We start from the raw sequence: 16,050 nt of genomic DNA on the forward strand, positions 1-16,050 counted from the left end.
GTGCTGTGTGACCTTGGGAGACACCCTCACCCTCTCTGAACCTCCGTTTCCTCATCTCTAAAACAGCTAATAGCCCAGGACTGTCTCTCCCTTAGAGGAAGAAGAGGGTTCAGTGTTCCATGTTCACACACCACACGGCAAGGACCTGTGGGGCCGGCGGTCCCCCTCGCCCCAGACTCCCATCCTTCCGGGATCAGATCCCTTCAACCTCCCTCCACCAACCTCTCCCGGCACTGGCCCTGCTCCCCACTGCGAGGTGCTGTGAGGGCAGGACGTCAGTCTTGACTCACCTCTGTATTCTCAGCCCCTATATTTGGTGCTCATGATAAATGCTCATTAACCATCTGTGGGACTGAATGGCAAACTTCTCTTGCTTCTCCTCTTAGACGCTAGGCTCCTTGGAGGACGTGGGCTCTGCGTCTGACCCCCAGTTACATTCATTTCTCGAGAGTGTAACAGTCAGGAGAAGCTAGGTGATGCTGCTGTAACAAACAGCTCCATAAAGGTTTATCTCTGCCTCGTGTTCCTGTCCCCTGGGAGCTCTTCTCTCCGTCGTCCTCACTCAGGGACCCAGGCAGACAGAGCAGCCTCTGTCTGGGATATTGTTAGTCACTGTGACAAAGAGAAAAAGAGCCCTGTGGTGTCTTTCTCTGATACCTAAATGCCTCCACCCAGAAGCTGTGTGTGTGTGTATGTCCTTCCAACCACATTTATTTAACAAAAACAAGTCATGTGGCCACACCAAATATATGGTGCCCAGATTGGAAAAGCTAGAACAACGAGCAAATGGTAACCATGGCTGCCACTGGGGCAGCAACAGGGGGACACGGGCAGGCTTTGGAGACGGGCTAACTTGGACTTGAACGCTGGCTTTGCCATTTAGCAACCTTGTCACCTGGGGCAATCCCTCTACTGCTCAGAGCCCCTGTTGTCTCATCTGTAGAATAAGCCTCCAACAATTACCGAAGCATCCTTCTGAGGATAAGAAATACCACTTATGAAGTGCCTAGAAAAGAGTAAGCCCTCAAAAAATATATATATATCTAAGGGCACCTGAGTGGTTCAGTTGCTTAAGCATCCAACTTGTGATTTCTGCTCAGATTATGATCTCACAGTTCGTGAGATCGAGTCCCACACTGGGCTCTGTGCTGACAGCATGGAGCCTGCTTGGGATTCTCTCTCTCCCTCTCTCTCTCTGCCCCTCCCTGCTCATGCTCTCTCTCTCTCTCTCTCAAATAAACATAAAAAAAAAACTTTATTAAAAAATATATCTATTATAAGCTCTTGTTAACCTTGTAGCCAGCAGCGTGAAGCAGGATAGAGCTCCATCACTGTGAATTGGTTTAGAAAGTTCCAGAGACATTCACGATGAGATGGGATCGTACCAACATTGCTTTGAAACGGGAACCCAGAAGGGGCCCCTGACACCCCCACAGCACTTTGCCAATTTCCAAGTCTCTCTTATCCATCCATGAAACTCACCATGAAACTCTGAGGCAGGTGCACACCCATCATTATGCCTGTTTCGTAGGCTCGTAGACTGGCTGCGAGCAGTTCAATATCCTGCCCCAACGCACAGCAAATAATCAATATCAACAATAGTTGAAGCAGTAGCCAAAATTTACTGAGCATTTCTAATGCCCGGCACCATGCCAGGCAGTGTTCTGAGAAAGGGTTGGCAACCTGGAGCCCACAGATGAGATCTGGCCCCGTTTGTCTTGGTAAATGCGGTCCGGGCATGTGTGGCCTGTGTCCGCTTAGAGCTACTGTGGAAGCCTCGAGATTGCAACAGAGGCCCTGGGGCCCCACGGAGCCCAAAATATTTACGGTCTGACTCCTTACAGACATTTGCCAGCCCCGTTCTAAGCAGTTTTCGTATCTAGTAATGATCATTTCAGTGTGAGTTTCTAGGAACGAGAGCCCCAGGAGAGTGGGCGCTTTATGGGGAAGTCACAGCATAACCGGTGTGCAGCTCGGTCCTTGCCACCGCACATTGTCACTCCTCCCAGGGTGCGGGGAGCCATGTTCGGAAGCCCTTTCGAAATGACAGATGACTTCCGTCACCCCCTAAACACCGGCAGACGTTTGCCCTGTGTTCCCGCATCTGAGTCCTTGGCGGGGTGCCTCCAGCCGTGGAAAACTTTGCGTAACAGCCTGTGGGTGCTCGTCACTCTGTTTTCTGTGCAGCAGGCCCTACACCGTCCACCGATGTAGGTCGGACGCATCGCAAATAAGTGGCTCAGAGGCTCCCCAGGAGACACACACGTGTTTCGAGCACGGTCACCCCAGGACAGGGAGGCTTGAGCCCTCGTCAGCTGAGCCTTTGCAGAACCACAGAGAATTTGCTGCTTGGTCTATGTGCTGGCTCTCCCCCAGAGAAACGGGTGTGATAGCACTCAGAGCACAGGAAAATAAGGCACTAAAAGTAACTTTTCAGGGCGTCTGGGTGGCTCAGTCAATTAAGCATCCAACTCTTGATATCGGCTCAGGTCATGATCTCACAGTTCGTGGGATCGAGCCCTGCATCGGGCTCTGTGCTGACAGCATGCATCCTGCTTGGGATTCTCTCTCTCTCCCTCTCTCTCTGCCCCTCCCCTGCTCGCTCTCTCTCTCTCTGTCAAAAATAAATGAATAAACATTTTTAAAACATTTTTTAAGAGGTAAAAAAAAAATTAACTGTTCATTGTGACCTGTTTACATCTATTTTTTTAATGTATTTTTTTTGAGGGGTTGGAGGGGCAAGAAACAGAGAGGGAGGGAGACAGAGGATCCCAAGCAGGCTCTGAGCTGTCAACACAGAGCCTGACATGGGGCTCGAACCCCTGAACAGTGAGATCATGACCTGACCCAAGGTCAGATGCTTAACTAATGAAGCCACCCAGGTGCCCCCATACATAATATTAAAAAAAAAAAAAAACATTTTATGCAAACAGCATTATAACACATCAGTCTAAAAGACGGCTTTAATCAAGCTGGTGTGCATTATCTCATCTAATTCATGCCAAACCCTATGAGATTGGTCATAGTGGTATTATCCCCACTTTATAGCTAAGGAAACGAGGCAAGGGGAGGTGGCCGTCTTGTCCCATGTCTCAAGTAACAAGGGCAGCCAGGATTCAAACGCTGACTTCTGTCTCCTCAGCCTGCACTGAACCAACCGATGCCAATGAGAAGGCTGACTTTTTAACGTCTCCGTGTGATCTGGCATATTCGTTGGCCGCTCTTCTGTGCCCGAGTAAGATCACCTTCTGACAGCTGGGTGCTTCCCCCCAAAGTGTTCACTCGGGTCAACCACACACAGCGCTTCCATAAGGCATGCGTTTCTCAGCTACGTTAATAGCAGTTGTTTGGGTGGCCAGAGAGAAAGGGTCCATGGCCAGAAATGACCCAGGGGCATTACTTACACAAGCTCATGAGCCCGGGCTGAGGGACGGGAAATGGCAGGTGGGTAGAACAGCTCTGCCTCATACTAGCTGTGTGTCCTTGGGCAAGTCACTTGCCCTCTCTGGAGAAGAGAGGCGGTTTAAGTACATGGTCCTCCTAAAGGTCTTTTCCCTGTAATACAGCACAGAGACTGAGAGCGGGGCCTCTGGGGTCAGAGACGGGAATTCAAGTCTTGGCCCTGCTTCTCCTAGAGGCCTTGATCTAGGACATCCCTTCACTTCTTGGGGGGCGAAGCTTCGCCAAGGACAGTCGGTGACTCGGGTGCCATCGTCAGGGACCGCAGTGAGCAGGCACGTTGTTTATACACGAAAAGGCTCTCTGCAAACGTGTAACCAGCAGCATTGTCATTCTCTCCCGAGCCCTCGTCGCCCAGGCCGTCCAGCACCATGTCCGCAGCTCCCGCCAGCAACGGCGTGTTCGTCGTCATCCCGCCCAGCGACGCCGGCGGCCTCCGCCCGCCTCCGGCCATCCTGCCCAGCCCCTTGTGCCAGCCTCCCGGGGTGATGCAGTTTGAGGAGCTGCCGCTGGGGGCACAGACCCCAAGGGCCACCCAGCCGCCCGACCTGCGGCCCACGGAGACGGAGACGTTCCTGACGGGAGAGCCCAAAGCTTTAGGGGTAAGGAGACACCCCCCGCCCCCCACCCCCCTCCCAGGCCACCTGAGGCCTGTGCGCACAGGTGCCGGGAGGGAGCGTCCCAGCACCGGAGCACTCACGGACACCTCGGAAAGGGGCAGGCGGTCCATCTATACTTAGTGAGGACTTGAAGATTCCCCTGTGCACCAGACAGACAGACCCATCCCCCCTGGAGCGCACAGAGACCCCACCAGCCAAGAAATGGCGAACATGACTCCAAATAGGGTCATTCGGTCAAAAATGACGGATGTGGGAGGGACGACGCTAGTGATGGGGGACAGCCAGGTCTCCGTGGGGAGATGGCAGGGAGGCTACAACCTGGAGGCCGAAGCCACGGGAACACGGGGAGCAAGGGGAAGGGCTCATCAGGTGGAGGGGGCAGCAGGTGCAAAGGCCCTGAGGTGGGAACGCGCGCGGCTTGTTCAAGATGAAATAGAAGGTTAACATGCTGGAATGAGAAGAGGGAGAGGAAGAAGGGAGAGGAGATGGAAGCTGGAGAGGTGGGCAGGGGGCAGCTCCTGCGGGTCCATGAGAGATGTCCCATGAGGTCTTTGCCAATCTCAGATGGCCTTGAGTTGTTGGTCTCCGGGCGGGAAGAAAATATCAAATAGGTAGATAGACAGACAGGCAGAGAGGCAGACATATTCATCCTCATACATACATATATAGTGTCTTCAGTTTGTCCCTTGGCCTCAGTTTCCCCAAATGGAAGATGTAAACATAGCTGAGGCAATGGCGGTGGTGATGACGGCGGTGATGACAGTTGTCGCCTCCCGGGCACGCACTGAGCATGGAATTTGCAGGCCCTGGCTCCTTAGATTCCCATCACCACCTTGTGAGACGGTGACCATGGCTCCCGTCGGACAGGTTAGGAAACAGAGGCTTATCAAGGCTAAGTCACTGGCCTGAGGCCACCCAGCTGCTAAGTGGCATCCTGTACCCCAGGATGGCCTGACCGTACAGTTCTGTTTTCAACCCCACCGCTCTGTAGCACGCAGGAGCTCTGGCTTGAACAAGCTGGAATTCGAGATTCTACGCTAAAGGCTGCACCACGTCCACTGGTGTGCAAAGGGACCAGACACCGCGCACGGAGACGGGGTCATCAGCCCCTGGAATCCCGAAGCCTCAGAGAGACCTGGGAAGCCATGACCTCCAAAGCAATCCAACAAGACAAATCCACATTGCCGGAGAACCCAGAGAGTGGAAACTACGCATGGGTGTTTGGGAGTGTCGCCAGTAGACGAACACCAGCTTTCGAGGTGGCTGGCCAGCCACTTCAGCGCTGGGAGACCCCAGGCAAGTCGCTGGACATCTCTGAGCCTCAGTGTCCTCATCTCCAAATTAGGATGATAACACCGACCTCACCGTGTTGGGATTCGAGGAGGCCACGTCTATAAAACACGCAGCACGTTGCTTAGTGAGGACGGGCACGGGGCTGGAGGTAGCTGGTGTTCTGTGAGCAGTAATGGCAGGGGTGGGAGTGTCCAGGAGCAGGAGAAGAGCCCGCAGAGGACAGCCGGGCTGGTGGCAGGGACCCCGTGCCACATAAGGAAACTGCAAAGACGAAAGATGCGCAGCTGAAGAGAGAACAGGAGAGAATATCCAAGGGGGGGGGGGGTGCCTATAAATATCCAAATCCTTGGCACGCGGAAAGACATGCCTATTCCACGTGATCCCAAGAAAACGTTCCCCAGTCATCTGCTCCCAGTCAGAACTGCCCGTAAACGGACCACAGTGGTTTGCGTGGTGGTGGGCACCTCCCCACTGAGGGTTGGGGGGGGGGGTGCTATTAACAAGTCAGGAGCTGGAAAGGGCTCCTGAGTTAGGCAGAGGTTGAAATGGGGGGGGGGGGGGTGGCCTTCAACGTCCCTGCTCCGTTCTAGAACTCAATCGTTACCGAAAACGTATGGGGAAAAAAAAACGTGGCGGAACTTACCAGAAGCCCACATGTCCCCTTCCTTGGGAAAACCGTCCTACTTCTGGGAATGGATCAGCTTCGAAAAACCCAAACCCGAGTCCAGATGTCAGCTACCAGCACACAGCTGGAATGGATCGGTGACAGGCACTGAAATGAGAGAGATGCTCGAGGAGATATTCTCTGCAGGATGCAGGGCGACGAGGAGGGAAAGGGTGAGGCATCCGGTGCAGGGAATGTTGTGCCATTGAAACGAGAGCTCAGAAAACCAGGTAGCAACCCAGCGGTGCCGTGCATCCACGGGTCAGAGCGCAAAGCAGATGCAGATCTGTAGAAACGCGGCAACAGGCGAGGGGTGGGGGGGCCCTCAGATGTGGGAGCTGGCTTTCCTCCTTAAGACAGTCCTTGATGGTTGCTATAAGGATGTCTCCTCAAAAGAGCAGAATCGGAGTTTAGTTCCAAGCATCACGGTGGGGGGGGGGGGGGGGAGCGCAGGTTCTCCCCGCGGCCGGCAGGGGGCGGTGTGGAGCCCGCCCGGCTGAGTCGCGCCTGCTCCCGCAGACCGTCCAGATCCTCATCGGCCTCATCCACCTGGGCTTCGGCGGCGTGCTGCTCATGGTCCGCCGCGGCCACGTGGGGATGCTCTTCATCGAAGGCGGCGTCCCCTTCTGGGGAGGAGCCTGCGTGAGTGCCGGGGGGCCATGTGGGGCTCGCCTTTCACCTCCGCACCCGCCCCCTCCCACATTCCCTGGGGCGCACAGCTGCCCGGGGAGGAAGGGGCCTGAATCTACATCCAGCTCCTAACTGCAAACCCTACTCCAGGCGCCACTCCTGCCTAGGAAAAGCTCCCAGCCAAGAGCCAAGAGGATGGGACGCAGGGCTAAAGGGCACTAACCACCTGGGTATTACCTGAATGCCAAGCCTCACCCCCCAGAAACCCTTCTACTCCCCCTCATGGGTCCCAGCCCTGCAAGAGCTCCGTCCCCTGGGAGTCTGACCAGCTCCGAACCTCCCCCCCCCCCCACCCCAGCCCACTCCTGTGCTCACATCCCACCCCGCCTGCCTGGCCGTCCACTCCTGCAGCAGAATCGGGGAGCACGTGGCCAGTGGGCAATCTCAAATGTCAAGAGAGCACTTCAGGGTTTACATAGCCCCATCTGAGACGGGAGTCTCCCAGCTGCCCCGGGGAGGGGGGGGGGCATGCAGACTTGGGAGTGAGGCCAGTGGGGTCTGAATCCCAGCACCACTGTGGGCCACCATGGAGTCACTCAGTCTCCAGGCCTGGCGTCCTCATCTGAAAAGCATAGTCCTGGCCCTGCCTGTCCTCTAGTTTGAGGAAATCAAAAACTAATGCGCGTAGGAGCTAATTACCAGCAAATGGTGACCATCACTTTGCAACAATTCCCCCTTTAGAGAGAGCCAGATTTGCATGAGATGTGAATGATGTCCCTCGAAAACATGCACCTCGCCAGCTACCGCCCTAGTTCCCGGGACAGGCCCCTGGTAACCAGGGGACACCCTTACAGAGAGATCCCAAGGTTGCTGGCCGAGAGGCAGGGAAGGTGACAGCCAAGGGGCCACTGCCCTCGCCCTGGTGCCCACGGCCTTGACAGAGCCCAGGCATGGTGTGACCTGCCCCGTGTCCCGGCCGAAGCCTCACCGGGGTCCCCTCGTCTCCACACAGTTCGTCATCTCAGGGTCCCTCTCCGTGGCAGCCGAGAAGAACCACACCAGCTGCCTCGTAAGTCTGAATGGGGGACCCAGGGCCACGGCTGGGTCCTCTCCACTCTGCCCCTCCCGTCCATTCACTCACTCAACAAACATTCCCTGGGGGCCTGCTGAGTGCCCGGTGCCCGAGGACAGCCAGACAGCACGGACACAGGACAGGAGGAACCAAGCAAATACACTTTCGACATACAATACAGGGCAGCAAGTGAGGGTCCACAGACGGAGTGCTCATGGCCCTTCAGAGAAAAGGTCTCTTGGAAGAGGAGGAGGCTAAGCGAGGCCTTGGTGGGCTGGGAGCATTTAGAAATCCGGTGGCGGGAAAAGCATGAGAAGACAAGGAGAAGGCCTGGGCAGGGTTGCTATGGAAACCATGTGTGGCTCCACGAGACCGGGGCAGAGGTCTGGGGAGACAAGTGGAAAGAAATCAGACGGAGAGACGCGCTTGGTCGTCATGGGTAGTGGCTGGGACCCCTCTGCGGGCAATGGGAGGCGATGTGGGCTTTGCAGGGGAGCGCATCCAGCCAGCAGGCTCCAGGCTCAGCACAGCAGGGAAGGCCAAGGCCCTGCCCTCCTGGGGCTTACACTCCAGTGTCTGGTAACAGTTATAGACAGTCTGGTAACAGTTACAGATCTGTAAGTAGTTACAGATCGTGAAAAGTGCCACAAAGAAGCAGGGGCAGGGGGACGGGGGGAGAAGGGGGAGGAATAACGGGTGTCATTCCGCTCAGCCCGGACAGTCTAGGGTCCTGGGGCAGGTGCCACCGAGCTCGCTGTTCAGAGGGAGACAGCCACAGAAGAGCCCGGGGACCAGTATCCCATGGGGAAGAGGCTGGCCGTGGGGACGGAAGCCAGGGCAGATTATAAGAGATGAAGGAGGCAGAGAGGTAGGACACAACAGAGAGGGCAAGGGGAGGGAGACGAATCAGGGCCTAAAGGAGACTGTGGGATTTATTTTAAGGGCCTTTATTTAAGGGAGGCCACTGCGAGCAGAAGCAGGGACCCATTGTCCTATGTGGACTCTCGGGGGCCGTCCGGTGCTGGGCCAGGTGGAGAATGGGTCACAACCGGGCAGGACTGGACTCGGGGACCCTCAGGCTGTGAAGTCCAGGAGCTCAGGGACCTGACTTGTCTCCGCGCTCACAGCGCCTCTGACAGCATCTGGCTGCAGCACACACTCAACAGCGCTTGGTTGGATTAATTGACCAATTAGTTGATTTCCCGTGAGGCCACTCAGGGCCCCATGACCTCCTCGATGGCATAAAAAAAGAAAAGAAAAGCAGAAGAAGAGTCAGGGATCTTTGAACCTGAGTGGGTCCCACAGTCCCAATCCCCCGATGTAAGGCCAGGGCAATGCAGCCAGAAGGTTCCAGCTGCTGGGTCAAAAGAGCATCAGGTTTCGGCTGCCGAGGGAGGGTGAGCCCTGCGTGACCGTCTGGACCACCCAGACATCCCCTTGACCCGAAGCCCGGGGCCTCCCCGTGAGGGGTTGGCCTACCCTCACCTCAGCACCTGCCCCTAGACTCTCCCCTGCCCCCTGCGCCCTGGGGTCTGCAGTGTGGAATCTCATGGAAGGGACCCCATCACCCTCCCGGCTGGGCCTCGGTGTCCACAGCAGAGGGCCTCCCTGACTCTTGCTCCGGGGCAGCTGCACCCGCAGGGCACAGGCCTGGGGGGCGGGCACCGCGAGGGTAGGCAGGGACCCTGCTGGAGACCCCGCCCACAGTGAAAGCGGCAGGGCGACCCTGAGGCGTGGGAGGAGCACCGGAGAAGGGGGAGGGGTCAGAAACGCATGCGTCGCAGGGTGGCCACCGAGCCCTGGCCCAGGGAGGAGGGGGCGGGAGGGCTGTTGCCCCTTCCTCTGTCCCTTCTCCTCCTGGCCTCTTCCCTCTGCTCCTCTCCCTCCTGCAGGTGAGAAGCAGCCTGGGGACAAACATTCTCAGCGCCGTTGCGGCCTTTGCGGGGACAGCCATTCTGCTCATGGATTTCGGTGTCACTAACTGGGTGTGTTGTCAGACGCCCCCCCCCCCCCCGGAGTGGAGAGCATGGGAGAGCCACATCCAGGAGGTGGGGGAGGCGAGAGTGAGCGGCACCCGGAGCCCCAGGGCCCTGGGCCTGGGCGGAGTTTGTCAGTCCCCACAGACCCCATGGAGGCATAGCCCCGTGACATCCCATTCCCAAGAACAGGCCTGGGGACACGGAGGGGCAGCCCCGCGGAGGGAAGGGGAGGGCACAGGACGCACGGCAGGAGGCCTGGCTCCAGCTCCAGCTCTGCCAGCCGGCTGTGGGACCTCGGGCAAGTTACCGTCCCCCTGGGGCCCCTTCCTCCCATAGAGCCCCGGGCTTGCCTTGACTGTGGGTGTGGTCCCCAGGATGTGGGCAGGGGCTATCTGGCCGTGCTTACCATCTTCACCATCCTGGAGTTCTTCATTGCGGTCATTGCCACCCACTTCGGGTGTCAAGCCACCCGCGCTCAAGCCAACACGGTGAGCACCCCACCCCCATCCGCCCACCCCACCCGGGGCCTCTGAGGAGGGCTGTTGGCTGGGAAGGCTCTGCTTCCAGCCTCTTCCTTCTTCCTTCGGGAAAGCAATTGGGAGCGGCAACGAGTCCCTCTTCCTCCCCTCTGCGCCTCCCCGCCACCCCACTCTTGCACATCTGGGGACCCAGCGAAGTCTTTGGGGAGGATGGAACTATTCTCCTCGCGACCACAAGGGGGCGCCAGGACCAAGGGACCAGCGGCTCTGGGAGCCTGGTTGCAGAGCCCGGGGAGGTCCTGGAGGGCAGTACTGTGCACAGAGGCAGTTCGCAGGCCGTGAGGCACAGACAGGGGCATCACAGAGGGCAGCGCACTTCAGGGGGAAATTAGCTTAGCTTCCCCAAATCTGGAGGACAGTGAAGACAGGAAGGGGGGCGGGTAGGGCGTTGGTGGAGTAAAGGCGGCCTCAGGCGGAAAGGCAGGCCGTAGGGTCGGGGGTGCTGCTTGGGAGGTGGCTTTGTGCAAACTGGGAGGTGAGGCCACTGAAAGGCTTTGCGCGGAGGAGTGCGCGCTCACAGGGAGGGAAACTAATCCGGAGGGTCGGCCTTGAACCTTGAACACCCAAGGGAGGGAGCCGGGGCAGGGGCCGCCCAGGGAGAAAGAACGCCCGAACTTTAGCTCCTAGAGAAAGGCGACTCTTGTCTCTTTTGTTCACTGCTGCACTCCCAACGCCTAATCGGCCCCCGTAAATATTTTTGAAATATTAGTGGAGCCGGTGAGTCAGCCTATTATTTATTCCCTTACGGAATTCATTACTAGGGCGCTGTTCTCAGAATGACCACAGGGGGGCACTGTTGCAACACCGCCCGGAGGCACCAGCGCCCTCCAGGACTGTCGCGGGTTCTTTCTTTGCAGCCTGTGATTTTCCTGCCCAACGCCTTCAGCGCTGACTTCAACATCCCCAGCCCCGCAGCCTCTCCGCCCCCCGCCTACGACAATGTGGCATATGTGCCCAAGGAGTCATCCGAGTAGAGGTCACTCCGCCGGTTGGAGTCCAGCCCGTGGGCCCAGCCTTCCCCCCACCCCCACCGCGTTAATCTGGGGGCAGCCCATCCCCCCACCCCCATCCTCACACATCGCGGCACCCAGGTGAAGTGTTCCCCGGGGACGTCTGTCCCACACATCTCCCTCAGTGGCTTCTTTCCTAAAAGAGCTAGTTGATGTCAAGGGTGAGTGTCCCTCACTCAGCTCCGTGGGCCCTGTCACCCTTCTGGAACTGTCCCCATGTGCTGCTCTGCATTTCTCTCGGTTTCCTCGGGGGAATCCCTGGCCTCACTGGCAGACAGGTTCAAGGCTGCCCTCGGGTCTTGGGAAGACCGTTAAGCTCAGGAGCCCAGAATCCTCCAGAAAAGAGTCCAAGTGCTGAGGCCACACAGCTGGCCGCGGCCTGACCTCAGGGCTCCAGGCTCCAGGACCAGCTCTCTGCTTTGCAATCATGGCAATGTCATGAGCCTCAGTTTTCCCACCTGGAAACTATCGCATTAACTACATGGCATCCAAGGCCCTTCCCAGGGCTCCCCGAAGTCCTGGTCTAAGTCAGGCGATGTCCCCCCACGCCCCCTGGAGAAGCTCATTTTCCTTATGTATTAAATGGAGTCAGGTTTGGGGAGGGTGCAGGGGAGGGCTGAGGCCAGCCCACTGCACCCCAGTCAGCATCCACAGGTGCACAGCCATGGCAGCCCCTCCCCCCCGGGGACCAGAGCTTCCCCTGAAGGTCACTGTGAGCTGAGCTGGGGTCTGAGGCAGAGGACACACCCCTACCAGATGTCAGAGGTCCCGGTGGGTGGCTCATCTCATCCATACCACAGAGGGAAATAAACAGTGTGGCTTACACTTTGAACTGGTCTCACTGCAATGACTTTTTCTTTTTAACCACAGGGGCTTCGAAGGCTTGTCCCATATTTATCAGAAGATCTGGGTCCCCCGTCACAGAAAGGGGGCTTCTGTGGGAGCTGGGGTCTGGGTGGTACGATCCCGGCACTTGGTCTGGCCCCACCTGAGCCCACACGAGCAGGCATCCATATCCCCGTTCTACAACTGAGCTTGAAGAGATCGAATCAAGTGCCCAAGGCCACTGGGCCAGCGAGAGGCAATGCTGGGATTTGAACCTAGCTCCCGCTAGTCCGCGTGTCACCACCACAGCTCTCCAGGTCCAAAACCAAGTGCTTTCCACCAACCCCTGCCCCTCCTGCCTCCTGCTTTTTCATCCCAAAGACGGGTTGGCTGCGTTTCTCAGCACCCACACTTCATCTAACAAGCTCCTACTCCTGCCTCAAGACCCTATTTGACTGTTGCCCCTTCCGTGAGGTCTTCCCAAAGGCAGGCAGTTGGCTGGTGCCGTTCAGCCCTTTCAGGAAGCCCCGGCCCCCAGGTGCTGCGAGGGCAGAGTTGGGGTGGGGTTACAACCAGCTCTGGCTTTCAAAATCCCTAGACCAGATCGGGGGACTCACAGCGGGGAGTTTTGTGCGGTTTAATTTTCCCAGCGTGAAAATTGCAGCGTGTCCCTTCTCTCCCAGCTTGAAAGCCACCCACCCCAAAAGCCTTCGACTACGGGCTTCCTTTCTCTCTTTTTGATGGAGTCTGCTTCCTCCCTTCCCACTCGCTCTGCTGAAATTGTTCTCTCCAAGGCTGCTGCCATGCTTGGTGACCTCCTTGTCACCAAGATCAATGGGCTTTTAAAAAGCCTTGTTTTAATAACGACCGCTCCATCCATCCCTTAAAATTCACCTCCCCTGGACTCCTCTGGGCACTGCACGCTCTTCGGCAAGTGCTTCTTGAGCACCTGCTGTGTGTCCGGGCTCTGGGGACACCGGGAGTTGGCCAATGTCTCTGTCCTCGTGGCGCTTACGTTGGCTTCCAAATCTGCCTCGCACCCAGACCTCTCCTGTGAGCCAGCTCCAGCATTGGCTTTCCTCCCACCGACAAGGAATTTGCAGCCTCTGTTCCAGCTCAAACCATTTTCCCTCCTGGGTCCCCTGTGTCAGTCAGTGCCCAAGGCAGAATCTGAGAGCCATCTTGGTCCCCACACACTCATCCCCACGTATGATCACCCACGCGATTCTCCTGGCTCTTTCCAACTCGGACCCCTCCCTCCAGCCTCCTCCCAGCACCTTTGGACCACTGTCATCTCTCACCCACGTTGTGACATCCATCAGCTGACCTTATAGCCTGTGTCCCCAGCTCTTAGCTGGCTCTGCCCATCTCTAGGCTAGATAACAACCAGGGGGAATTTTCTAAGGCACAAAAGCCATGGGGTTACTGCCCTGCCACTTGGGGCTCTCCTTTGCCCTGAAGCTAAAGTCCAAGAGTCCCAGGGAGGTTTACAAAGCCCTGGAGACAGAGCCTGCTCCCCTCTCTTGTCTCTCCCCATCCTCCCCCGGCGCGTGACCCGCAGCCGTACTGAACCTGGGAGACCCTTCTGCCTGGAGAGCAGTCCCTGCTGGCCCCCCATTCTCCCATCTGTCCCACTGAACTCCCACCCTCCTTCAGACCTCCGTGTAGATGCCACTTCCTCCAGGAAGCCTTCCCTCTCCCCATCCTTCTCTCCCCTGTCTAGGTGAGGTGGCCTCTGCTGGGCTGTTCACACAGCCACACATCCAGGGTCACATCTCGTCCCCGCCAGGCAGCTGCCTGCCTCCCTGACCCTCTTCCCCGCTGGGCTCTATCAGTTTCCTGCAGCTGCTGTAACTAATTTCTACAAACTCAGTGTTTTCAACAATACATTCATCCTCCGGAGGTCAGGAGTCCTGAGGTCAAGGTAATTGGCAAGGCCAAGTGCCTTGTGGAAGCTCTAGGGGAGAACCGTTTTGCTTGCTTTTTCCAGCTTTCAGGGCCCTGCGGCAACCCTCGGCGGGTGACCCTGGCCTCCACCTTCAAAGCCAGCAGCGCTTCCGGTCGCTGTCACCGACTCAGCTCCTCCTGCCTCCCTCATGGAGGGCCCCTGTGATTATATGGGGTCCACCCGCTAGGCCAGAATGATGCCCCCTTCTCAGGACCCTTAACTCAATGGCATCTGCAAAGTCTTTCTACGGCAGCAGGTAACCAAGTCATAGGTTCCAGGATCAGGATGTGTACACTGCCAGGCAGGGGGGGGGGGGGTCCCTATCCTGCCTGTCACAGCCCCCAAGCTCCTCAAGGGCAGGGCAGATTCCCCGCCCCTGCGGGACCTCCAGCCCATAGCAGCGTGGCCGGCCCATCCTAAGCGCTCCTTAAAGCTTCTGAGAGTGAGTCGGTTAACGCACGAGGGTGCGGGGAGGGGGGGGACGGGTGTGCCTGTGTGCGTGTGCGTCGCGTGTTGTTTGTGACTATGTGGCGAAGCAGAAACCTCTAACCCAGTGAAAAACCACAGCTTCCAGAAAAACATTCATCCCACGATCAAGGGACTAAAGGTGTGGGTGACGAATCGGTGCAAAGCGGGGACGCACAACACAGGAGGTCAGGGGGCACCAACCAGCCTGCAGACGGTGGTGGGTGGGTGTCCCGACAGGAGAAATGGACCTTCCCGAGCCGCTGATGGCCCGGCCTCGCCTCTCGCAGAAAGGCTGTCCAATCTGGCAGGTCTGACAGGCGAGCGACCTTGCAGCGGGAGTGACGGCTGGGTGTGAGGGACCCCTGGGAGCGCACAGTGACTCTAATACTCATACACAGCCCCTGACACGGGGCAGGCACGGCTGGAAGCATTTTAATATTCTAACTCGTTGAACCCTCTAGCAACGCCTTCCAGAGGTATTGTGATCCCCGCTTTGCAGAGGGAAAAACGGAGGCCCAGAGAGGTCAGATAATTCACCCGAGCTCTCACGGCTACAAAGTGGTAGAATCAGAGGTAACAAGACGCTCCTGACACGATCGGAGGAACCGGAACACTGACCAGACGTTTGACGCTCAGTAGGTAGCAAGGGCTGGGCCAGAGCAGCTCTCTGTGCCGCACGGGAGTCGTCGCAAAACTGTACTGCCCAGGGCTCTGCAGGGTCACCGCGGTGAGCTTCAGTGCAGCCCAGTGGGCACCAAAACCTCACATGCCTTAACTGTTTAGTTGTGACACAGGATCGTCGTCTTTTTAAATATTTTTTAATGTTGCGGATTCTGTGTCTCCCTCTCTCTCTGCTCCTGCCCTGCTCGCATTCTGTCTCTGTCTCTCAAAAAGCGAATAAATGTTAAAAATATATATATATATTTAAAAAAAAACAGGGGAGGGTGCCTGGGTGCCTCAGTCAGTTGGGCGTCCGACTTCGGCTCAGGTCATGAGCTCACGTTTCGTGAGTTCGAGTCCCGCGTCAGGCTCTGTGCTGACAGCTCGGAGCCTGGCGCCCCGGGATCATAGTCTTTTTAAAGAGTCCTTATCTTTCAGAGATAAATCCTGCCATGTTTACACATGCAGCTGTGGGACCCCAGAGCACTGCTTCCCCGTGGGGAGGAGTGGGGGCAGATGGACAAGGTCAGCTACAAGCCCATGACCGCTGCAACCCAGGCAATGGTATGAGGGCGTTCACTAGACCATTTTCTCTACTTTTGGAAATGTCTGAAATTTTCCAAAGCTGGAAAGTTTTTTTTTAACTTTATTTATTTATTGGGGTGGGGCAGAGAGAGAGGGAGAGAAAAGAATCCCAAGCAGGTTCTGCACGGTCAGCACACAGCCGAACGAGGGACTCGAATGCACCAGCCGTGAGATCATGACCTGAGCCGAAATCAAGAGTCAGGCACCTAACCGACTGAGTCACCCAGGCCCCCAGAAAGATATTTTATTTTTTTTTTTTTTAATTTTTTTTTTCAATGTTTATTTATTTTTGGGACAG

General features: G+C 56.9%; 1 protein-coding gene across 1 annotated transcript; it reads left to right on the forward strand.

Annotated features, from left to right (window-relative positions):
• Window positions 1-3,830: 3,830 nt before the first annotated feature.
• On the forward strand, window positions 3,831-11,230 carry LOC124504717 (membrane-spanning 4-domains subfamily A member 15). Its single transcript, XM_047070207.1, has 6 exons — window positions 3,831-4,061; window positions 6,556-6,678; window positions 7,679-7,735; window positions 9,631-9,723; window positions 10,092-10,205; window positions 11,114-11,230. The coding sequence occupies exons 1-6, from the start codon at window positions 3,831-3,833 to the stop codon at window positions 11,228-11,230; spliced, it is 735 nt and encodes a 244-aa protein (XP_046926163.1).
• Window positions 11,231-16,050: the final 4,820 nt, after the last annotated feature.

This window comes from Lynx rufus, unplaced genomic scaffold, assembly GCF_022079265.1.
Source record: "Lynx rufus isolate CCGP_SWC_20201006 ecotype Redwood Valley unplaced genomic scaffold, mLynRuf1.p SCAF_9, whole genome shotgun sequence".
Taxonomy (NCBI): Eukaryota; Metazoa; Chordata; class Mammalia; order Carnivora; family Felidae; genus Lynx; species Lynx rufus.